The sequence below is a fragment of the Electrophorus electricus genome, chromosome 26 (assembly GCF_013358815.1).
Source record: "Electrophorus electricus isolate fEleEle1 chromosome 26, fEleEle1.pri, whole genome shotgun sequence".
NCBI lineage: Eukaryota > Metazoa > Chordata > Actinopteri > Gymnotiformes > Gymnotidae > Electrophorus > Electrophorus electricus.
This window is the reverse complement of record NC_049560.1, coordinates 174,033-199,638: the sequence shown is the minus strand read 5'-3', so window position 1 is coordinate 199,638 and position 25,606 is coordinate 174,033. Positions and strand designations below refer to the sequence as shown.

At 43.9% G+C, this 25,606-nt stretch overlaps 1 protein-coding gene across 4 annotated transcripts in view; it reads left to right on the top strand.

Annotated features, from left to right (window-relative positions):
• patj (PATJ crumbs cell polarity complex component) overlaps positions 1 to 25,606 on the top strand; it is an 88,767-nt gene that overhangs the window by 35,927 nt on the left and 27,234 nt on the right. For 3 of the 4 annotated variants that reach the window (XM_035523400.1, XM_035523399.1, XM_035523398.1), the window contains exons 20-28: positions 247 to 525; positions 813 to 900; positions 1,505 to 1,598; positions 2,900 to 2,974; positions 3,160 to 3,231; positions 3,534 to 3,711; positions 3,920 to 4,030; positions 5,677 to 5,736; positions 8,108 to 8,204. In XM_035523400.1, coding sequence (XP_035379293.1) covers positions 247 to 525; positions 813 to 900; positions 1,505 to 1,598; positions 2,900 to 2,974; positions 3,160 to 3,231; positions 3,534 to 3,711; positions 3,920 to 4,030; positions 5,677 to 5,736; positions 8,108 to 8,204 — 1,054 coding nt within the window. The remainder of the gene's footprint in view (positions 1 to 246; positions 526 to 812; positions 901 to 1,504; positions 1,599 to 2,899; positions 2,975 to 3,159; positions 3,232 to 3,533; positions 3,712 to 3,919; positions 4,031 to 5,676; positions 5,737 to 8,107; positions 8,205 to 25,606) is intronic. The other variant, XM_035523401.1, reaches the window with a different exon arrangement.

The following is a 25,606-nucleotide window of genomic DNA, read 5'->3' as shown; positions in this document are numbered from 1 at the left end:
ACCACACATGGGAATAACATGTCCGTCAACTCCTCATCCAACCGTTGTATTTCAGCTGCTCATCATGTCTCTGGGGTTATTGGGATTTCTTGAACACAGTGTCTCCTTTTAAAACATGCTGTGTGTTCTCTTTCACTCTCGACCTGCCAGGAGCCCTTTAGGCTTCCTCGGGTTCTAAAGCTTCGTCTCTCTCTGTCAAGCAGGTAGCTGCCTTTTTGATTTTAAATGTGTGCGCATGTGTAACAGGGCTTTGGGAATGGCTCGATACTTCTGGAAGACCTGGACGATGAGCCCGAGCTGATTCTGGACGAGATGCCCCGCTATGCTTCCCCTCTGATCACCACTGATCGCCTGCCAGGCCTGGAGAGGGAGATGGCTGTGGATGAAGAGAAGGAAGAAGAAAGGAAGGGACTGAGCTTGGACAGAGACAGTACAGTGTCCTACTCCAAGGAGTCACCTTCCAGGGAAGACCCAGCTGTATCAAAGCCCCACCAAGCCCTTAGCTTGCATGTCCTCCAACAGCAGGTGAGGCCTTCAGTCAGCCTGAGGATGGGCCATGTAGCCTGACCCTTCTCAGGTGTGTGCTGTTGTTGTGAAGTGGTTAGAGAGTCCCACCACTGCGTGTCTTGGCTGTGAGCAGATTTGTAAAAAGAAAAAAATTATTATAAACAAAAACTCCAAAGTAACTTTAAAAAGATAATTTGGTCGCATAAGTCAATGTGGAGTCCCGGAAGACTGCAGGACTGCGGCCCACTGAGATGTTAAGAGCGCAATGGCTGTGTGTGTTCACTTGCTTTGTGTGGTTTCTATAGGAAAAGGATGAGGATGCTCTGGTCCAAGATGAAGAGGACTTTCTTGCAGAACTAGTGCTCAGCACCAAACCCCCTGAGCACCCGTTCAGTGAGTACATGTAAATACTATTAGATTGGAGCGTTCTTCATGGGTATACAAACTTTCTTCTTGAAAATGCATTAGTGTGTAATGTTCAACCTACACAAAACAATATAATAACGTTGAGGAGAGATTAGATGCTTCCAATGTTGTTACTGATGGTTTAGGTAGAACCTTGTAGATGGATGAGAAACTGAAGTGATGGTGATGCTCCAGGGCTTGTCTTCCTGGCCTGGAGAGCTGTCATGTGAGCTAGCGCCACGCTAAACAGCAGTAGTTCCCCTCTTCATAAGCCTGCTTTGGAGTGAATGACTTCTGTGAAGTCTGTTATGTCTTTGAAGCACAGTGAGAGATCATCTTATATAGACTAAGTAGATCTATTATGATGTTATGAGAAGGTGTGTAGTTTATTTCAGTTAAATGTCTTCTGTTCTTTGTTCTGTGCTAGCACCATTATGTGCTATGTACTGTTTTTCTTTTTTGGTTTTACACCCTTTTCTCTAAAAGGAAAGGGTTGGCATGGAAGACAACAAAACGTCCCTGTGATCACAAAGCAGCAATCCTGATGCAGAGAAAGTAGCTCTCTGTGTGTGTGTGTGTGGCTCTCTGTCAGGCGAGGCGGCGAGGTCCTGGGTGGAGGTGGCAGAGAGTGACTCGGACTCCAGGAACGGAGGGTCTGAACTTACTCTGACGGACACAGACACAGAGTAAGACACAACCACATGCACACTCCATCTCTGATTGTCTTTCTGGTCCTTCCTTTCTCATTCTCATTATGCCAAGTTGAACAAACATTCGCATCTAAGCCCATCTTTCAACAGCAGTGTGGTTTTGTTGACGAATACACAGGCAGATCGCAGGGGAGCCAAGGCAGGCAGCAAGCACACAGTAATTATGGTGGCGTGTTTTGCAAACCGCATGGAGCAGACCCTCTCTTTACTGTCAGATTCACCCAACATCGTAATTAGACTTTTGAGGATTAGACTTCAGTGAGAGTGTTTGTATAAAGTGTAAGTGTGTGTGTACACATATGGCTGCACATGCTACCAGTATTGGTTTAGTGTCTGCTGTATTTTAATTGTTTTCTCTGTGTTCTTTGTGGTATCACAGCCCCACCTGCTGGACTTAAGTCAACATTACAACCTAATTCCTCTATTTTTCTATTATTATAAACTAGTTCATCTGAAAATATGTTTGACAAGTTGCAGGAGTTGCAAGGTTAATCCCATATTCTAGGCAAACTATTAGTCTGAGAGTTTCCAAGACTTACTGCATACAGAACATGCATATGCAGCTGACATGTATAAAAATGAAGGGATATCAAATAGGCTTCTGTAATTATGTGCACCAGCATCACATCAAAGCAAAGAGAGAGAGGAGACGTGCAAAAGGCTCTTTGAGAGTGCTAGCACTCTAAAAGGATTGAACCTGGAGTGGGTGGTAGCTGAAACCCTGCCAGCTATTTGTGCTGTCAGTGTGTGTGTGTGATGGAGAATTAAGGGGTGTGTGTGTGTGTGTGTGTGTGTGTGTGTGTGTGTGTGTGTGTGTGTGTGTGTACACATGCACCAGTGTTGTTTCAGTATTAACAGAAAGGAAAAGCGATGGATTGGGTTTGACTTTTGCATCATCGTCCCATGATTCATTAAAGTCAAATTAATAGGCTGCTTCAACAGTTCAGTCAACAGTGTCACTGAAGCTCATTAAGAAATCCTATATACATCACCAAATAAAATTAACTGCCTTTTGCTGTGGCTTTCCTTCCACTCACACCAAAAGTAATTTGTCTGTGTGGCATTCTGCTATTACATATTTTGTTAGATTCATATCATTATACAGTTATGTTTATTTAAATATGGATCTAATATTTGTCATTGTTGATCGGATTTTAAAATGTATGACAAAATGGAAGTGATTTTAGGATTATTTTTTATTTTATTTTTGAAAGATGTCTGATTTTGTTGTGGAGCTATGCGTGTTGTTTTGCATTTCTCTACCTTTTGCTCCGTAGGTCTTCACAGCTGCCGTCCTCTGCCCGGAGAAAGAGGAGGAGTCAGGGTTTCCCTGTGACCAGAGAGGCACACGGGTAGCGTTGGCAGAATGTTGCTTCCTTATAAACTACATGATGGGCTTCGGGTGCCCATTCTGTGATGACACAAATACTGGCTGTTGGATTATGTCCACTGCTATAGGCTTAATTGTGGTGTGTGTGTGTGTGTGTGTGTGTGTGTGTGTGTGTGTGTGTGTGTGTGTGTGTGTGTGCACTCTCAGTAATCTGCCAGAGAGAGAGGAAGGAGAGGGAGAGGAAACGCCCATCTTTAGTCACTGGGGTCCCCCACGCAGGCATGTTTCTCCCTTAACAGTGACCCCTGCCTCACTGTGGCCCTCTGTGTGAAGTGTTGATGATTTTTTTTTTGCCTGTATAGCAGAAGTATTTGGTCTAGTCCTCACACCCTTAATCCATTCCAGCTCCATAATCAGGACAGGGTAGCTATGAACTGCAAAACCATGATGGCCTAGTTGTGTTGAGAGTTGAAACACAAGAAAGAACTGGAATGAGCAGCAGGTTGAAAGGACCAGATTCACTACCTCTGCTGTATGCTATAAACTGTACATTTGATTGGGTGTGTGTGTGTGTGTTTTAGAGTGGAGGTGTGGCCAGAGCCAGGAGAGTCTCTGGGTATCAGTATTGTGGGAGGGAGGACGGTTATAAAGCGTCTGAAGAACGGAGAGGAGCTGAAGGGCATCTTCATTAAACAAGTGCTGCCAGAAGGTCCGGCAGGACGTACACGCGAACTCAAAACCGGAGATAAGATCTTACAGGTGGACCACACACACACACCATCTGCTAGTCCCAGTAGAATTGTTAGTTCCATAAGTAATACCTCCTACACATAACATGCATATGCACAAATCATGGTACAAAAATGTATAACCATTAGTTATACAATACAACAGTACAAACAATACAACAGTAACTCAAAAAGACAACAAACGTTGCTCCCAGATTGATTTAATCCCCCATCCCCAGGTGTCAGAAGTGGATCTGCAGAATGCCAGCCATGAGGAGGCAGTGCAGGCCATTAAAGCGGCTCCCAGTCCTGTGGTGTTCATCGTGCAGAGTCTCTCCTCCACTCCTCGGGTACCACTCCTCACCAAGCTCTATAAATTACCCATCAAAACCCCCCGACCCCCTGTGTTTCTGCCTATAAACCTCCCTGCTTCAGTGAGGGCCCAGTTTACAGCTCACTGCCCACCTTTTAATGACATGAAAGCAGCAAACCTCTAGTGACCCCATGCAAACAGCAGCTATATGCATTTGAACTGGAGCATTGTTAGAAATCCAGCAAGCAAGACTCAGGAGATTCCCTATTGTTTATTTGCACGCATGGAGTATCTTCAGATCAGTTTTTCATGAATCAGGTGCTAGTGTAACATCAAGTGGGCGGTCTTAACAAGGAGTGAGGTCACACCTAAGTGGGAGAGAGGGAGAGATTGAGAGATTGAGAAAGGGGTGAATGAGGACTGGGAGGTCTCAACTCAGAACATGTTATCACCTCCTGAACTGCTTCCACACACAACAGAAACATTCAAAAGAATCATAACAGTGCCAAACAAACCTTAGCTGTAAAGAATCAGAACAGAATCAGAAACAATTGCAAGTTAAACAGGTCTGTGAGGTATGTGCAGCGTATGAGTTTAGTTCAGTTTCCCTTTGACCCTCCCTAATGGAGAATCCCAAAGTAAGCTTGGTCAACCTGCGCCCTGTATATGCAGGAGTGCCAGCCAGAGAAAGTTGCCCAACAGCAGCAAAGACATGTAGACACAAATCTAGATAGTCAAACCTTCATTCAGTTTACCATGCTAGAATAGATTACACACATTTCAGCTAATCTTGTTACAAGTACAGACTCAAACAGGACTTCCTTAGTATAAATAGCAGATATGCAGTAATAATGAGGTCAATAACAGAGATGACAAATGCTCCTAATTTGACTAATTTTACCAAAGGCATCACAGAAGTCCTCTGAACTGTCCTGGAGCCCTTGTAATGAAGAGTCAAATCCTAAATAATGTCCTTAATGTCACCACTAGGGTCAGCAACATTAGAGCAGCACTCAAATCCTTTAATACTGAACAGGTTCCACCTCGGCTGGACAGCATACAGTCTAAAGCCAGTCGGTTTTTCATGATCATCATTTATACAGGTTCTTGGAGATGTGTTGGTTGGCTCCATAGTTGTTGTATGCTCTCATGCAAAACACAAATGTGGTCTCATGAAATGGCACAGTCTAGCACAGCAAATGTGCATATGACGATGTCCAGGAGCTGTGTGTGATCTCATCTACTTTAAGCGTCTAGGGCAAGACTGGTCTCGAAGGTCTCTGCTTAAAACATGTCATCACCTCCTGAGCTTGAATGAATTCCTTCAGTGTAAAAAAAGAACCTTGAGATGCAGTGTTGAGGATTTTATATATTATGACATACTCAGAAGGTTGGCACTGTTTCGGAAACAGTACCTTTTTAAGGTTGGTGCAATTGTGAGGTGTCATGAATAAGAGCCGAGAAGTGTCCTATCCTTACAGCAAGGATGTTAAATAATTCACATGTCACTGAAAACAAACAATCTCTATTCACTTTGCATGCGTCATGCCCTTGAAGGGGTGATGATTGGTTATGGTCATCTTGCTCATCTTGCTCCTCTTGCTGTAGCTTCAGAGTCTGTAAGGTTGACTAAAGGCTCACACTGTGTGTGTGTTGGTTCTGGGTGTGTGTATGCTTCTGCAGCCTGTTTCAGTTACTGCATCCAGTATAAGGCAGCACAAAGCCAAAAGGAAAGGCATGCCGGTAAGCAGCCTGTTCTTTCTTCCTCTCTGTCTTCCTCCCTCTCTCTGTTTCTGTCTACTGAATCTGGAATCTGGTTTCTTGAGCCAAAATAAATTTTCCCTGTAATACCAGTAAATCGGTGACACTAAACTCAGTCTATAATAACATATGGCTTCAAGCACAACTTCCGCTATTCACTAACAGGGGGCTTATTGGTATAGCACAGTGGTCTTCCATCCTAGTTACTGTTGCACATTTCCGTCCTGTTTACACATTTGGTTACACTGAAATCCAGCACTGCATTTGGGTCTTAAATGCAACTCTGAAGGAAGGCAGATCTCCAGGATGAGAGAGCATTTTCAATGGTGACATGTATCGTGGCTTTCCTAATCACTTGGTGTGGGTAAATGAGCATTGGTTTGTTGTTGAATAGAAATAGGATGTGCTTATTTGGCCTAAGTGAGTTCCCTAGAGCAGCCACTGTCCGTTTCAGTGCTGTACTGTCAACTTCAGTGTTGTGTGCCTTTCTCTGGCACACAAGAATTATCCCATAACCTAGATTCCAGGTAGGCATCTTTCCTCCAATTCACACTTTAGTCCAATCATAATGCGTCTAGTCTCCCCATAAAGACTTAGTGTCTTCGTTTGATAGTTTTACTGTAGAAATTGGATGATTTGATTTACGTGTTGGGAGACATCAGCAGACGATCATGCCTCATCTTGGCAATGTCCTTTTCTTATTCACTAAAAGAAAGTGACTAACATGAATTTGAGCCAAGCCAACTTCCTCTCCCAGAAATCGGCAGTGTGGCTCTCTGTCCAGCCAGTATGGACGCTACATCTGCACTCAATGACATGAAGAAAAAGTGGAGGGACAAAATGAGCACATTTCCATATAAATGGTGTCATTTCCGCAGGGACTATTACTCTGACAATGCTCCAGAGTGGACAAATTGTTTGATTAATACAGTTTTATCTTGCAGTTATTTTTAAAAAATGGGTAATTGTCCTAATTGCTCCTTCAGCTATTTGAATCCTGCTCGTCTTGTGGGAATATAAGATTATTCAGCACAATCTGAGCTCCTTATTAGTCACTATACATTTAATTAACATTTCATCTGAAGAGCAGTCTGTACTGGAGGAGGGGAAGGAAGGTGTTAAATAGATTCGGTATCCACCAAGGGTTCAAAACTGGAACAATTAGAAGGGAGAAAGTCAAAAGTAATTTCCAGTTCAACTCCTGAAGGAAGCTTGCAAAAGTAAATTAAGTTTGGATGCCACATTAGCTTGAAGACTGTGAATAGATTCTAGCTTTAAAACACACACCCACCCACATATAAACACAGCATCCAAAATTAACTGCTTCTTGAACACCTATGGCTGATGCAATATTCATTAGCTCTTAATCAGGAATAAGTGGGCCTTTCGCTTACTGAGTCGAAACAGGTACTCATCTTTCTTAAGAGGGCTACTCTCTGCTGTGCAACTTCCTCCACAGGTCTTTAGCAAGAGGCACTAATGGCTGATTAATGCTAACAGATCAGTCAGAGACTGATTAAACACTGCAGTCATCTGATAAATATCCAGCCAATGACCTGGTTTTATTCCAGCAGTGCAATGGTGACTTGAACACTTGAGAAACTGTGCATGTGCACTTAGGCTGTGACTTGAATCAGCATATGGTAGAAGAATGGATAGTTGGATTGATTGACTGTATGAGTAGAGAGACATGGGTACCAATGAGATGTGAATGATGATTTAAAAAAAAAGCAAATTTAATATAATTTAACAAAATTATATTTTACATTTAATTTTAGTTTCAGCCTTATTGTAGAGGCCACACCTACTGCAGGTTGAAAGCCAATATCTCTTGGTTTTAGGTTATGGGATCTAGTAGCATCTCTTTGTAATATGCTTTCCTTCTGCAATCTGGTATCTGCATTCTATTAGATTCTCTAGAGCCTTTGCAGAATAAGTAAATGCAGCCCAGGCGTCCCCTTACACCCCTTCTGAGAAAAAGATTTGTATAGTGTAGTGGGTAACAATGCTGCTTCTCTTATGGGGCACTGGGGATCAAACCCTGTGCAGCCAAGTGCTCTATGCCATACCAGTCAGTCCTTCATCTGCCTCTGTAAGATGCCTGGGTAAGAGCAACTGTCAAATGTGTAAAATGTCATATATGCTGTGAGTACCAGTGTGTGAGAGAAATCAGATAGTTCAACGTGTTGTGGAATATTGAGATTAAAATGTTCTGTCTTTTATTCTCTCTGTTTCTTATTCTCAGTCTCTCTCAGCTCCGTCTTTCCTTGGCTTTGTGTCTCTCCTGAGTTTGCTGCAATGCTCTTCATAGTTTTAATACTGGCTTGCGTGTGTGTGCGTGTGTGTGAGATAGAAAGCGGGACCGCGAGGTGCCCCTCCTCCTATGCGTCTCCCTCCACCGTACAGGCCTCCAAGCTTGGTGCAGGACGATGACCCTGAGCACACTACAGGTCAGTGCCTTTCTCTTCTCTCCTCTGTCTTTGTATTTCATCACATTGGCCCACATTTTTCAAACATCTGCTGATTCTGCATTCGATCCACTAAAGTTCTTTTATAGACTTCTCTATCTTGCACATTTCAGACTGCATCACCCCGTAGGCCAGGTCCAAGGTTAGGGCTCCATCTTCTGGATGTTGTGCTTCATTACAGGAAAGATGTAATCTACCTCATCTCAGTTCTCATGATCGCACTGACTTGAGTTTGCATTTCTCATGCTTGTTAAAACACACTGACACCACCAAATTGCACATGCCTCTCCCATGTCCATGAACCTCCCTCCTTTGGCATATAAGCTTGGCCTCCTTATGTGTGGAGTGCTTCTCCAGAACTGTTCCACTGGCTTTGGTCCAGGCGGCATGTGAGCCTTTGTACTCACCCAGTGAACTTGCTTGCACCTAGATGGCAAAACTGCTCCATTCTGCAGTATGTTAGCCCTGACAACTGCATTTATTACCAGTCCATATCTTTCAGTATAAAGCTTTCTGTATCAAGGAGTTTCAAGCCAGCACTCTGCCTGTGATTTAGTTCCACTGTTGCTGTGGAACACCACCACTTTCCTGACCTTGGTATACCATCTGTTGGACTCAGGGAACGGAGCTATGAACTTCACATCTATGAAATATTAGGCTTTGTGGAACTGCACTACAGATACTGTACATTTACCACTTATGGTATATATATATGAACTTGTTTGTTTGACTAGTTTTGGGGAATTTTAAAATGTTCTCATATTTTCCAGATGGGAGAAGTTGGTAGAAGTTGGAGATTAATTTCTTAAATTTTTAGCATTAGAAATCAAATGGATTTTATGGCATTCACAAAACTGTGGATCTCTGATCTGTATACACAGATGGACGTGTGTGTGCATGCGGATGCGCATGCGTGCACACACATCCTGGTACTGAGCTATGGATCTTCCCCTGTGCAGGTGGTGATTGGCAGAGTCTCTGTGACTGATAAGGCAGTTTAGAGGTGGTGCTCTGAGTCTTATCAGTGAACTCTCAGTACTGTCATTGGCCCAGGCCTACGTGATCAGAGACGCTGCAGGGATGGCAGTCAATAAGCTGATCGCCTCATACCGCAGCGCTGAGTGCGTTAGCACACGTTAAGTCTTAAGTGCCACCGCAGAAACCTCCCAGAGAGTAAGTGCTGCGCTGAACGGTCAGCAGTTTGCCTAATCCTTCCATAAAAAAACATGTTGAAGAGCCTGGATTAAGATAAGAGTTATATACTGTATGTATGTCGAATAAGTCAAATGTGAAGACTTGTCACAACTGGATTACAGGGTTTTTGGCCTAGAGTTGGTCTTGTGGTAGGACCACTGGAGTGAAAGGCTTTGCTGACTGTCCTTTCCGTTTTTCTGTTCGATTTCACACGACCTGTCATTAAAGTATGAGATAAGCCCACCCAAAAGCATTCATACCTGTGCTTTGCCTCTCCGCTCTGGTGCTTCTGTTGTTTCTTAAAAATTATTTCCCCCAAATCTCCATGTGGCACATTTTGCCAGTCTGGAGCAGTGTATTGAGGGCGCTCTGCTGGCCTGGCGTTTTAGCTGGAAATGTACGTGCACTTTGGAATGACAGAATCCTGCCATCTGTCGCCGTCTGTGGTGAGAATGCTGGGTCGGGAACTGGAGCAGGGGAGCAAAGGCCCACTATTGTTTGTGGATACTGAGTGAGAGGTCTTGTAGTGATGCCATTTATCTTGGAATGTTGCATCAGTCAGCCTGATGAATTATAGAGTTGCTACATTGTGGCCAATGTAGAGTGCTGAGGGATAGCTGATCTCGGATCAGGCTTTGGCATGATTGCTGTTAGGCCTCGAGTGTAGGCCCTATTCACAGATCAGCATCCTGTTGTTTACTCTAAACTGTGCCAGAGCTTGGCATTATGATTTACGCTAATTGTCAGTGTAGGGACATGCATTATAATTACGACAGTAAGGGTGAGTGCTGTAGTGATGGCTTGTTGGCTTTGCTCTGACCCAGTTGACTGGCTTTTAAAGAAGCTCCACTTTCCATATGTCACATTTTAATACATTTTGTAGTATGGCAAGTATGCATTTGCTTATCAGGCCTTGCCTCCAGTTTCAACATGCAGTGTATTTGGGGGGCATATTTTGTTTATTTGTTTGTTTGCTTGTTTGTTTGTTTTGGTTATTGAAGAGAGTGTCTTTAGAGTTAGTTACAGAGCACCTGTAAACATATAAAAACACTGAACAGTTTGGACCTGCTGCAGCAGGAAGGCAGGTTTGTGATGCCTGTAAAGAACAGTGGTGCTTCATCCGTGCACTGGCTGCCTGCGGAGGGGAGCTACCGGCACTGAGTGGCACTGGCCTGAACCTGCCTGCCTGCTGCAGAGCCTGGCTCTCCGCTGTGGCCTGTGACACTGCAGTTTCTGACAGACAATAAAAAACATAGGGTGCTAAATCTGTGCCATGAGTGTCTTTGCTTGGTCCTTTGAGCTCAATGTGTGGAGGTGAGTGAGCAATCAGGACAGAAGCACAGAAAAAGAAAGATTAGAGAGAGAGAGAGATTCCTGCTTTCCTTTTCTCCTCTCTCTCTCTCTCTCTCTCTCTCTCTCATATACCCCCCTGATTTGATGTAATAATGGCCAGTGCAGCAGATATCATGGGCTGGCAGAGTAAGTGTTCATACTTGACCTCTCTCTTGCATGGACTCTTTCTTTCTCTCTCTCTTTTTTCATTTGTTTGCACTCAGTAGTGCGTGTCTGCTTCTTGTGGTGGTGGTGGTGCTTCGGGAAGATGATTCATTAAATGAGAAGGTGAAGTGCTGATGCAAACCTGCCATCATGCCTTTTGGATTCCCATTACTGTCCGCATGCACATCTTCACCGCTTCCTTTTTGTGTCACCCAGGTCCACACAGGTCTCCACATTTATGACTCACTTTCAGTGCTTTCCTTGATAATCATGGAAACATTATGGCAGTAGATCGACAGTTGATCTTGCCTCCTGTGCATTTGTGTGTGAGGACCTGAGTGGACCCCTGTGGAGGGCTGTTTAGGGTGAAATCGGTGAAAAACTTGGCACACATGCACATTACTTGCGCATACCTATGAAACATTTTCGTATAAATAATCTACTACTTACACTTGCATATACACACACATGCACATTCATTCACTGGTGTGTAAACAGAGTTTGACTAGGCTTGCATGTATGTGTGTAACCGTGTGAGTGTAAAACAATTTTCAGTGCGCCCGGAAGTCATTTCATTGCAACAGGGATGCAGATATTTAACATGTGTACAGTACGCTCATCAATATGAGGTGAAGAGAGGTCTCTAAATAAAGGAATCATATTGTCATGTCGGCGTCTAATTCTGATTATACGACACCAATGAAAGAATATTCTTGCAGTTCCAGCAACATTTTTGTACAACTCATAATATTGCTGTCGATCGTGCCCATTGTCCAATGTAACATGGAATCATATTACTGTGTTTGGATCTGGGATTTTATTAGCATGGAAACATTTCACTTTTTGGAATTGATCTATGGATGTGACCCAGACAACATGTTGGTGTCCCACCACTAGAAAACAATTAGAACAAGATTTTGATTTTATAAAAAAAAAAAAATTTATCTAATGAGAATTTTTAAGCAAATTTTGGAATACACTCCCAGTGTAGCGACCGAGAACTATTTTCGGATATTTAACGTTCAACCGTTCCAGTGTTAACTGAATTAGAAATGATCAGATGTGTAGCCTGTAGACCTGCTGGTAGTGACATGGCTACGTCATACCATTAGGTTACATGTTATACGTTCTGAATATTTACTCACAGAGAAGCTATCTTGCCATGATTTATTAGAATACACTCCCGATATCAATGACCTTCGTTCTGAATATTTACCAAGATAACGTAGCACGTATTTACCAAGATAACGTAATCTTATTATTTCTAATATTACCTCTGTCTGACCATTAACCTGCAATCTTCATTTTCAAATTTCCATAACTCATCAGGAGTTCTTATACCATAAGGACATATGGCTTGTTTTCAATTAAACAAACGTCAGACCGCTCTACATGTTATTTTCACGAGCGTGCTGTACACAGGTTAAATATCTGCCTTTCTGTTACAATGAAATGACTTCTGGGCGCACTGAAAATTTGTTTTACACTCATGCGGTTACACACATACACGCAAGCTTACTTAAACAAATCTCTGTTTACATACCGGTGAATGAATGTGCATGTGTGTATATGCAAGTGTAAGTTATCATACGCAAACGTTAGTAGATTATTTATGCGAAAATGTCATGAATGTGCAAGTAGTGTGCGTGTGTGCAAGTGTTTCACTGATTTCACCCTAAACGGCCCTCCATAGACCCCTCTAGACTGTGCGCCTCACTGAGTGGCAGGGCTAGAGCCAAAAAGCAGCGAATGCCACTCCAATCACCATCTCAGATCTCCCCTCTCATACAGATGGGTTGTCAGTCTCAGGCTACCGTAGGAATGGCAGCCTCCGATTTCAGCTGCCTCTCGGCGCAAACAGTGCCATCACAGTTGATGTGACTGCTATCTGTATTTTGGATTTATTCCTGAAACCCCTTCATTCCACATCTGGTGGTACTGGCACTAGTTGAAACTCTACTGACTGCTGGTTGCAACTGGTTGCGTATTTTAATGGAGACTTTTTTCTCTTTTGTTTGGTATCTTTCTTCCAGCCTGTTAAGCACATTGTTCATTCCTTTTTGCTTTAATCATAAAAAAAAAAAAAAATGTAATGACAAAAAAAGCTATGGAAGGCTCTTACTGTAACACACTTGAGGAGAAATAAGCGATTTTTATTGAGTGCTACAGTTCCATTGTTGAGTTTTTGTGAACATATTGGCTTTCAGTCCTAGAAGACCTGGGCAGGTCAAGTCACTTGTTACTATTTGGGACATGCAGGTGGATTGGAGAACCAGAACGTGGTGTGTCATGGTATTTGACTTGGTCACAGACTGTGTCTGTCTCTCCCTTTCTGCGTATGGGTGAGCAGGGTCGGTCATGCCCATCAGCTTTTTATGGCTCCATTCCTTTTTCTGCCACCCCTTTGTTTTGGCTATGGATGGTGTTCCACAGTTGGCACTGAGCTGTTCCCTATCTTTCTTGGAGTTCACTTAATTAAGGGATGTAATGAGAATGCAGCCAGCATGAGCAGGTTTCACTGTCGGTGAGAGAGAAACGCAAGGAATGAAACTCCCTCGAGAGTCTGTTTTTCAAATGAAGAGGGTGCATTGCAGTGTTAATCTATTTTGCCAGCAGGTTTGACTGCCCCACCCCCCTCCCCTCCAAATCCCCTATGCATTTCTCCTCCGTCTCTCCCTCCTCTTTCCTGCCCCCCTTCGTGCCCCTCTGCCTCAACCCTTCTTCACCTCATCCTCTTCATATCCTGTTGTGGGCCCCGAGTGTGTGACAAGGCAAGGTCTATGGGCTTCTCTGTGATGTGTGGACTGGTTGATTGGAGTGTTCAGTGGCAGGCTGGATATCAGCCTTCATCTGAAAACTCCTCGACTCCTTTCCTAGCACACAGATTCAAAGCAAAATAACTGGGCTCAGAGTTTAGATCTGCGGCCCTGGATTTTCACATGTGAAGCTCTGGAACATTGGGAAGGTTTTTTCTTTCCTTAAAGCACTCTTAGGACATTGTTAGTGTTAACATGATTAGAATTAATTTTGAAGATCATTTTGAAATAATATTTGTGTTTCTCTTTTGCAGGCTAGAGCAGCTGACTGTTGTATGGCCAGGGATTCCTGAGTAGTAATCGATGCTTTCATCACTGGTCAGATGTTTATGGGAACACATGGGGTCTAGTCTTTTAAAAGTTACCTTTGGTTTTCTTGTGGTGGAAGTAAGGCTTCTGTTTGTTTTTGGCAGAATGCCTTATGGGCTATGGCAGGTTGCCCAGCACCGCTCTTGGAAATCCACCCCCTGCAGAGCTCAGTTCCAACACACATGGCTGGAACTTTCGGATGCTAGTGAAGGTCTTCATTAACTGCATCAGAGTTGTTGAAATAAGGCTGGCCCGAACCTCTGCAGGATGGTGGATTTGCAGGGCTGGAGTTGCGTACACCTGGGCTAAGGTGTTGGGGCATTTATGTCTATGAAGTTTCATGTTGTAAACCATTCAGATAAAGGCCCTGGGTAGGCTGGAGCATCTAATATGCTCCCTGTACTTACTGTCCCCTCTTACAGAATCTCCCTGCTGCTCCTTTCTCTGTTCTCTCAGTAGGCTGGCAGTGTGGGAAGTTATGTCGCGTGGCGTGTATTGCAAGTTTTGGGGGTCCTTTCCTCGCCTTGGTTCTGGTAGTGTGTGTGTGTGTGTGTGTGTGTGTGTGTGTGTGGTTGGGTTTTTTTTTTTTGGTTTTTTTTTTTCCTCTGTCTGTCTCACTGTCTGTCTCACTGTCTGTCTTGCCTTCCTTCTACCTTTTTTTTATTTGTTTTTTGGTTTGGATTTTTCCCCCTGCCAGCTGTCATTGGGTTGCCATTAGAGCGGTGAGAGGTGGCCCTCAGACACTCTGCCAGCGCTGAGCTGTTTTAAATCGGCATTCGTCAGGCTTGCTGGCAGACTGTCTCTGCCTGTACTTCACTAACCTTTGATAAGATGACTCTCTAAATTGTGTGTGTGTGTGGCATCCCGGTGCTTCTCCTTGTCGTGGTGCTGGTTGACAGAGTGTCCTCAGCATGACAAACCAACTTTTTTGCTAATCTCTTCTACTTTTAAATGGTTCCGTTTTGCATTTTGGCATTTTTATATTGTGTATTTATTTTTGCAAAGTTCTGGAGCCCTGTCTGAAATAAACGTTTGTAGACTCGCTCCTCGTGTCTGCACGTTCTTTGTGCTTCATTGAGGCTGTCACCTGTCTACTAAAAGAAGAAAAATGATCCATCTTCCACATTGTGGCCTGCTTTAGTGTAGCTGCAACTATTTGGGAATTCAGGTCATGCGGAGCCGTATTTTCTGCAGGTTGATGTTTGAGTGACAGTCTTCTTCAGAGTGGGAGTTTCTGCTAGTGGAGTTGCCTTGTCATGAAGTAGCAGGGTGAATTGGAGCATTCCACATTGTGTACTGTAACTTAACTTCACACAGACAGAATGTCACTCAGCCTGCATTTTATAGCACCCTTGTAAGAGAAGTGGAAAGAATGGGGGGGGGGGGGGGGGTTGACCGTTCACTTGTGCTGTCTGATGGTCATCGCTGGACAGAGTCAGAGGTAAGGTGGATAACCTTGCATATTAAGAATTTTTGTGTAGTCTTCTGTGCTGTGTTTTCACAAAAGGCTGCCAAACATGCACTTAAATTAAGCAACCTATAAGTTTCCAGCTTGCTTTTAGACCTGCTTTTACAAGCTTGTAATTAAATTTTTATGATATATTTCTAGGCAGTTGAATCTGTTCTGTTCAGGTTAGTTAAGTGTTTTCTAACTGAACTGTTCTATGCCTATAGCTGATGCTCTGTTACACAGTACTGTTTTATAGCACTGTGTATGCTTTCAACCACTGAATGAAGAACTCCTCCCACATCTCCAAACTACATGGTCTGTCATCCATTTGTCTTTCGATGACTGGACACACGCTCTCTCCCCCCCCACAGACAGACAGACAGACAGACACACACACACACACACAGCTGTAATTACAGCTGGTCTCTAAATGCCAGGGTTCTGAGCCAATGAGCCCCTCCTCGGTGCCATTAATATCACATGGCCACTGCTCTGCCTGCCTGCTGGAACTGATGCTGCTGCATGTGAAGGCTTCACTGATTATGCTGACTGCCATCGTTCTGCACTCAACTACACATGTACACACCTGCTCACTCTGCTTCACACAGGCTCCTTTTCCTGGTCTTGCTCTTTGCTCTGATTCTCGTTTTCTGTCGTCCTCCTCCTTTTTGTCTCTGTGTCTGTCTGTCTCTCATCTGTTGATATCTCTCTCGCTGTCATATATCAAATAAAATGATATGAAAAATGTTGTCCTTTGGCACCACTTTGAGCTGGTAACCTGTTTTAGTCAATACCCTCTCCAGCCACAGGCAAAAAAACTCTTCAGTGGCCCTGTTTTTGGTGTTTATACAGTCAGTGTGATTTTTAGGGAAACAAAAGGAAGTGTGTGTGTGTGTGTGTGTGTGTGTGTGTGTGTGTGTGTGTGTGTGTGTGTGTGTGTGTGTGTGTGTGTGTGTGTGTGTGTGTGTGTGTGAGTGAGTGAGTGAGTGAGAGTCTTAACCATCAGATCCCAATATGGAAACAAGCATATTAGCCCCTCTGCTGACCCTGCTGTGAGTCAGACCTTTTGCTCAGTCACATGCTGGTAGACATGCTGTTATTTATATTTGTTTTTCCTCCTGCACTGCTTGCTGCCCTCTTGTGTTTTGCCAGTATTCTTGTTTTACTTGATTTTTACTGGCACAAATGCACAGGGAAGGTAATAAAGGAATAATTTGCCATCTGTTGGAAGGGAGGTTTCTCTGTTATTTCCATTAGACTGTATGTACCCAGAATCAGTCGTCAGTGCACTCTTACTCTGCATGCAGTCTTAATGTCTTTGGAATCAGGAACCTTTGTGAAGATCCCTCTGTCTACCCCCCTTCTGTAGCAGAGAGGAGAGTACATAACCCCACAGCCTCTTAGTGGTATGTGGTTGAACAGGGTTTCAGCGTATACTTCAACATTTCTGCTCAACTATTATCCAGCAGCACTTCACAGGTCTACTGCTGAGTTTAATCATCCCAATCCCACACCTCTAATTAGACGTGTTGGTCACTCAGGTGTTTGTTTCCCGCCACGCCAGCGTGAGAATCCAGTTTAATACGCCTCTCTCTAGAGCCGTGGTCCTTAGATGTGTATTTAGGACAGCATCTCCTGAACCAAGCAGGTCAAGGCCACTTAATCCAGAACAGTGAAAGTGAATCTCAAGTGCTCACTCAGGGCTTATTGTAGAGCGACCCTGACCTGCTCACCTAAGCCTCGGGCATTCGCCCCGGAGCCCTCCGCTTTACTCTGCCTTTCTGTTGGGGGCTTGCCCAATTATCACATGCACTGCTGTGTTTTTAAACTGAGCATGGTTGTCACATTCTCACATCAGGTTGTGTAGAAGGAGAGCTTTAATGGAGACATATTGAGGACAGAGAGGGTGGAGGAAAGGTGTTGACGGAGTGGGATCGTTTCTCACTCTTCTACGCCGGTGTTTCAGAAGTCATGGCACACACCCATCAGGTTTATGTGCTACCCTGTTAGACCTGGTTTTATTTGTCTATCCTTTGCTTCTCTCTCTCTCTCATTTAAAATAGTACACTACGGGGTACAGCCACCCACCATTCACTCATGATTAGATACTCTGTGTCCTTTCTTTGTCAGGGCATTCACAAACACAGCATTCAGTCTTTGCAGAAGTATTTTTATATTCAGCCAATCAAGGAGAATAATTTACATTTACATTTTACATATTTATGGCATTTAGCAGACACTTTTAGTCCAAAGCGGCTGGCAATTCTCAGGGCACACAACTTGAGCAACTGGGGGGGTAAAGGGCATTGCTCAGGGGCCCAACAGTGGCAGCCTGGCAGTAGTGAGGCAGGGATTGGCAACCTTCTGATTACTAGTCAAGTACCCACTGAGCCACCACTGCCCACCTGTGTTTTCTCTGTCCTGCTCTGTTTGTGTTCTTCTTCCCCGCATGTCCTGATTGGGCCAGAAGTTTGGGTCTGGGCTATGGAGAGGACACTGTCACACCATGTCTTCCTCTAAACTGTGTATGGACTTCACCAGCTGATGCAAAGTGAAGCTACCATAGAAGACCACAGTGTTTCCCGATATAGGAAATAATGTGGATGCTGCCTTTGTCAGATAATGATCTGTTTACTCCTTCGAGCTATTAGAGAATTCTCTCTGTCTCTGTCACACTCACATTTTGCGTGCATTTCTGTAGTTGTAAGACATTAAAAATGGATAAGGATTGCTCCGTTACCATGTTATGTCAACAATATTTTAGCATAATTTAATAATTCTGGCTAACGCAGCATAGATCTTTCAAGATGAACTGGTGGTCTCTACTCTCTCTTTGTTCAAAGGAATGAGCATACCGAATGGATTGGCACATCAGGTCTGTAATAATGACTCAGCCGTACTAGCTGTGGTAACCTCACCCAGAGGAACCCCGGGGGGATTTCCTTGTGTCTCAGTCACAATCCTGATGCACGCTGAAACAGGAATAGCCTTGCTCATTTCTCCATGGAGTGCTGTTCCGTTCGGTTCCGTCTCCTTGCAGTATACCGTTGTTTGTGGTCTATGATCTGACGCTGGATAAAATGTCAGTGTGAGAAGCTCTTATTTGGTGACAGTCTTCAAATGTTGTGTGTGTGTGTGTTTGTGGAGTGTTGTGGGCAGTTTTTGTATAGGAGTGTGTTGTTGCTGTTCTCTTTGTTGTCAAAGTCTGATACAGTAAATCTAAACCTAAAGCACATTTAATGAACACCAGCAGGAAATACCATGGTGCGGGTTCCATAATGAACCTTCCCTCACCACTCCTTTTTGATTATTTCTCATTAAATATTTCTGAAAGTATTGACAAATTGACAGATGTAAAGATTTTTGTGTAAAAGAAATTAAATGGATATTTTGTATTAAGAGCAATGTGAAAGCATTAACATCTCCTTCTGAATGAAGTGTTGTGCATTTGTAACGCAGTGTTCCACTATCACAGGCTAACTCTGAATATTAAAAAAAATACCACTCTTTTATGGTACACACTTGCTTCCAGGTGCTGTGAGCCAGGAAGCAAAGCAAGAAAAATAACATTTCCACTGTGCTTCAGTGCCACATTCTCAAGCCCATTTCTTCATCTCAAACGGCCAAGCCATTGTTTCTAAAGCCACCCTAACCTCAAACCCAAGTGTAGACTCATGCTTCTGGATTATTGACTTTTCTATTGAATTATTTTGGACAGCTGTCTCTGTTGTCCAGCCGTGCATTAGATAGCTATTGAGCTGCTGTCCAGTCCTTTGATTTCACGCTTCTAAATGATGGCACTAACACTTGTTGTCTGGTTTTTTTTTCTTTGCCGATTAGCTCATCAGCCTCTGCCCTTGTCAGTTGACTGATCTCTCTGCTCTGGTTTGCAAGAGTAGCCAAGGGACATGGGAGAAGCCTGGGTTCCTAGCCCAAAGCCTGCAGAGCAGCCAGCCAGCCAGCCAGCCAGCCAGCCAATCTGATCTCTGCCTGAAGGGCTACGTACTAAGCTTCACACCTGACTTGGTCATTAATGATTCTGGAGTTGCTCTGCAGTTGTCATGGTTATGATGGCTTTGTCTTCTTTTCGTGACAAAAAATAATCATAAAGATTTTGTTTCTTTGGTAATTGCTTGTGCATCATCTTTCTGCGCAGTTTGTCTAGAAATCAAATACAATGAGGTTTTCAAGGTACAAATATTGATCTAAAGGTATCGCTTACCACAGCACATGTCCTCATTTATGAATTTTGAAGGTGAACCGATTTAATAATCATTTATTTATTTATTTGCCAATGACATTTGGGCACAATATCAGCATGCACATTTAGTCTTGATTCAACAAATCTGCAGCCATTTTTTTTGGTTGAGCAGGGCTATCACTTGACTGACAACAAAATTAACTCAGTTTTCTGTTACCACCGCAATATACTGATATTGCTGAGGCCATGTGTGATCTGCGGAAGAGGCCATTGTGGCTTGTCTGTCCCTGGTGAGCAGGCTGCCTGACCCCGTCCCCGTGTCTGTATAGTTGAAGGGTGGCAGTGTGGAAGACAGATGCTGCCAGAAAGGGGGTTGGCCTGTTTTTTTCTAGAATGAAATCACAACTCCTGCAAATTTGTGATTTGAACACAAAGCAAAATGGTGAAATGTTGCCCACTCTGAGGTCGTGTGATGTATGTTCTGATTCATGTCAAGTACTGGACCTGGATAACCATTAGAAGGTGAACTAGCATTCTATGAGAATGTCGTATAAGGGGTTGTCTGTTGACTCGGGTGTCCTAGTTCTGCAGCTGCTCCGGTCCTGTGTCCGTCCAGTACATTTGAATATGGCTCTGATCAATGCAGTTATGGTCATAAGAGCCTGCTCAGTGCGATAAAGCTAGCCCTGCCACCCTCCCCCACACAGCCAGATGTACCCAGTTTATGCTGTGTGATCAGTGCGTTTGTGGATGCATGTGTGTCACATCTTCACTGATGCACATCAGTGTTTGAGTCACTCGGTTCACCTGTCCTAACAACTGTCCTCTGGTGGATGTCCACCCATGCAGTCCTCAGTCGCTTTTCTACAAACCACACGCAGGGTCAAGGAGAGTCATCACATGATGGAAATTAAGAGGGTTAGGCTGATGATTAGGAGGGCAGAGGATGGGTTATGTGTCCTTGAAATTTGTTTTTTCCATTTCTCAGGAAGAGAGGGAGGGAGGGGGAGAGAGAGAGAGAGGAGTAGGGAGGGTGTTGGTGGGAGTGTAGATGCCAGGGGGTGTGCATGCGTGTGTGCATGCTGTGGCTTACTGCAGGCACATTCTCTCTCGCTCTCGCGCGCACGCGCGCACACACACAATACTGCTCTAGTTGCAGCTCAGCAGTTCAACGAGCTCGCGCACCGACACACAAACATACACGCACGCGCACACTCTCACTCTCTCTCTCTCTCTCTCTCTCTCTCTCTCTCTCTCTCTCTCTCTCTCTCTCTCTCTCTCACACACACACACACACACACAACCATGGCTTCTCACCTTCAGCAATGCTGCCGACGAGCTGCATGTGGCTGAAGCGCACACATACACACGCGCGTGCAGACAAACGCACGTGTATGTATCGCCGCATGGATAGCAGCATCAGCTTTGAAATGGTGGGGGAGTGAAGAACGGACCATGTTGCCAGGTTAGTGTGACTCCTTAATCATTGCTCTGTGAGCTGGAGGAGGAAAGTGGATGATCCGGACTGTCACGGTGTGTGTGCTGGGGGGGTTATATTCACTTGAGTAGAAAAGGTAATTATGGTTGTAGTCAGAAAGGAATGTCACAGGCAGGAGGTTCTCTTATTCAGTTCTCCAGTGTGCCTATGAGCGCGCGCACACACACATTAGTGTTTTAAATGTTTCAAAAAGTACTTTTGTGGCTTATTGTTCAAAATACTATGGGTTAGAATGACACAAGAATAGACTCCGTTTTTTTTTCCTTCTTTTTTTTCTCCCCCCAGTCTTTCTCTTTCATTCTCCCTCCCTTTCTTGCTCTCTCTCACTGTGCCCTGTTGCACAGACGGATGGTGCAGCAGTAACAGTAACCTGGGGCTGCATGTACAACATACAGCGATATTAGATAGCCACACATGCTGCTATCAGGTCTCAGCCAGGGGTCACCTCTCGGTCTCTCTTTGGGAATGCCTTTTTCTCCGCTTTACACTCCTCTAGCTCATCATCATTCAGTGTATTGTATGTATTAAACATTAAATCTCAGGGCACTACACATTAGCTCACTTTTGAGGCTCAAATACTGAGACTTACCTGGCTGGTCATGGCAGGATTAAGATATTTCACTTCTCTGTGTAGTTGCCAACCTAATGTGCAGTCAGATTCTGGAATTCTAGAAATGTGTGCATGGGTGTGTGAGAGTACACACTCTTAATCTTGGTCACAGAGCGTGTACTGTATTAGGCTGCAGCATATTGGTATAACTCTGCATTATTTGTGTTCAGCCCTCTGGTTCCTCACATTTTAGCCCTGACTTTTCTACATCATTAGGCATTTATCCTGCTCAATCTTGCTGGATTACTGGATTTCCAATCCCCCTCTATCTTCACTAAACTGTGTCTGCTCTCCATAGGCAGCATATTACAGTAGCTGCTGCTGCCAAACCAGTAATCTGCCTCCATCAGATTTCTTTGTTTGCTGACATGCTAAATCCACCTGTGTATATATTTGCTGACTGTAGTGCAGATAGACATTTACTGCAGATTTTTCACACACAATTACTAACCTACTGTTCTTTGTGACTGGTTTGAGAAACAAGCTTGTGTGTGCTTCCACACTGTTGTACTGCAGTCAGAATGCAGAGATTTCAACCACATCAGGAAGCTTTGTGTAATGCACTGTCGGAGTCATGACTTTCTCATAGCTGCACACCCCACAGTTGTATTCAGCAGGACTCAACACAGCCCCAGAACACAATTCAAACTGAGGCTATTAAGTAATTATTAATCCCCCCTAATTACCTTGTCATAACCCAGTGTATACACATGCTCTGCAGAGGAAGAATATGAAACAATGGCATTAAGGGTCATAAATTGGCTCTTTTGGAGTGAGAAACTTCTATAAGCGGCCAGTATGAAGGCTGTCTGAGAGATCTCCATGGAGCTCTTCACGTTTAAAACCCCTTAAGAGGCGTGCACTCTCTCCACTAAGACACTTGGAGTGACGCTACGCAAAGGTGGTTTATGTGAACTGCAGTAGCAGCAGTTCTGCAGGGTTCCTGGGCCTGTATGGGGTTCCTGAACTAGACTTCCCAATCCTCTGTATTATTCCTGGCCTGGGTCCCTAGCTTTCACATGTTTCTTTGTCCCAGCATTTCCCACTCTGTTCTACAGAATCTTCAGCAATCAATATTCTAAGTCTTCTGTATGGTATTCCCAGTCTGCCATCAAGGATCACCACTCTTTTAATTGGTGTTTCCAATCTTTGAAAGTGTATTCCCAATGTCCTATTTTGTTTTCTGCTGATAGGTTCACCAGGTGGGACTTCACAGTCCTGCTCTTTGGCATTAGTACAGTAAGCATGTTAATGGCTATTTTTCTGACTTCAATTCAAATTAATTGATTTCAGTTCAATTGATTTCAGCTTTGTTGTTGTTGTGGTGTGTGTGTGTGTGTGTGTGTGTGTGTGTGTGTGTGTGTGTGTGTGTGTGTGTGTGTGTGTGTGTGTGTGTGTATATATATGTATATGTATGTATGTATGTACATGTTATTCAGGAAGTGGTGGATATTAACTGTAACAAAATATTGACTGTGGCCACTGATGAACGAATAAATATATGTACACACTGTATATGTAACAGCAGTATTTCAGATGTCTGACATTCTTGGTCTTCTCTCTGTATGAAAACCTGTACTCAATGTTCTCACGAATCAAATGTGATGAGTTTCATGTGTGATCTATTCAAAGCAAAAAGGTGTGCGCGTGCGTCACGTGCACACACATCTATATGTACTGCACATGAGGATGCGTACAGCATAATGGGTGTTAAAAAGCAGCTTTCCATAATGTTGGTGAAATCCAGCATATTGGCATGCTATCTTTACAATTCATATGCATGGTTTGGCACCAGCCGTGTGCTGCGCCCTGCACATGCAAACCTGTTTACACCCGCAGCATCACACACTGCTGTACCTGCAGCATATGGCACTGGGCCTATCACATCATTGCAATTGCCTCAGCACAATTCAATCTGAGGGACAAATATTGAATTACGTGAGCTGCACCTGCACGTCCCTCTTGATTATGGCCTCCTCTATCCCACAGATTGGATTACACACACACACGCGTGCACACACACACCTGCTTCGTCAGAATCATACACCCTCACTCACTGTAGCCATGTTTGTGCTTTCTTGTCTCAGTCCCAGGAAGGGCTTGCTATTTCTGCTGTTATTCTGATGTCCTAAGTGTGCTTTAAGCGCAGCAGCTTTATACTCGTCTGCCTTCCCTTTCCGTTTTTCTGTAATTACGGTGTGGTGGTCTTGTCATTGATTCCCTACATGGTTCCTTCCTACACAATGAGCCACAGCTGGGTTCTTGGCGTGGCTTACCTATGGAGTTCTCTTTTGCTTTCTTTTTTGAATCTTTCAAATTGGGGTAAACATCAAATCTTGCCCATAAACTGTACTGAGAAATGTGAATCCTTTCTTAATATGGCCTAGAATATTAGTTTGTTCTTTCCTAAATAATCAGGGTTGCTGTAGTAAGCAACTCTAACCCATAGTTGCCCAGAATCGATACATTTAGGAAGTATATAATGAAAATAATTTAACATGGCTTAAAGTTGTGCTTGTAAGCACTCTTTCTAATCATTATTTACAGATGTCATCTAAATGGTACTGTGCATTCCCTAGTGCAGTATATCCTAAATGTGTGTAGGGTTATTGACTTTAAAGAGGCATGGTGTTATGTTTAGACTGTTAAGTACACTGTGGATGGGTGGCTTAAGTCTGTGTGCTTCAAAGTGGTGTTATTGTTTTGCCTCAGAGAACTTGGCCATTTGTAGATCCTCAGGGATGTGTGGACTGGACACTGTTTCAGGGAACTCTTAGGTTCTATACGCATATGAAGGAAACAGGATCCAGATGCTATCTTCTCAACTCTTCCTTTGAGTTACCTGGAGAGAATGCCTGTCTGGAATTTAAAAACATGGTCCGTCTTCTCATTCCACTGCAGGCTCACGACCTGTCCAGATGATGAAGGCACCTGGTGCTGTTCTTGTCAGGTGTTAATGAATGCACCACTGATTTGAGCAAAGGGTTATTCAGCATGCTACAACCTGTGTGTGTGTGTGTGTGTGTGTGTGTGTGTTTCGGTGGGCGGGACAGGCAATCAGGATACGACAGACACTGCAAATGCACAGACTTCCATCATACCATCACAGTTCTGTATATGGGAGAGGAAGTGAGGCACCTCAGCTCAGGCTGTTTTCCACTATACAACCGGAGAGACACTTTTTTTTGAAGGAGATTTGGGTGCCTAAAAATAAGTGGCAGAATAAATAGGGAAGTGGAAGTGGGGGAGTGTGGGGTGTGTGCGCAAGAATGCGTTCCTGGCTACATGAGGGTGGACTTGTTTAGGCAAGCGTGCATTTTGTTTGACACTGGGAAGAAAAGAGAGGGATGGACTAAATTAATGGCTGCATCAGTCTGACACAGCTGGAGCACATCATGTCCATGTGAAACCGTGTGTGTGTGTGTGTGTGTGTGTGTGTGTGTGTGTGTGTGTGTGTGTGTGTGTGTGTGTGTGTGTGTGTGTGTGTGTGTGTGTGTGTGTGTGTGTGTGTGCAAGCATGTTCTAGCTCTCTTACTCCTTTCTACTTAAATATAGACTTTTATCTCCCCTGCGTTTATCCTGCTGAATCAGACTCTACACTTCTCCCCAGTAGTCCCAGTCCCAGTCCTGTCCTGCACAGTTTTTGTTTTCTCCTTAGACATACCTTTCTTCTCAGCCAATGGAAATCTTTACAAAGAGACGATGACAAAGCAGGACAAATGTGAGCCTTATCACTGCCTGCGTGAGACCCATTCCGTTCTGCAGCAGGGACCGTGCCGACTCCGGGTTTATTTACATGATGGCCTTCA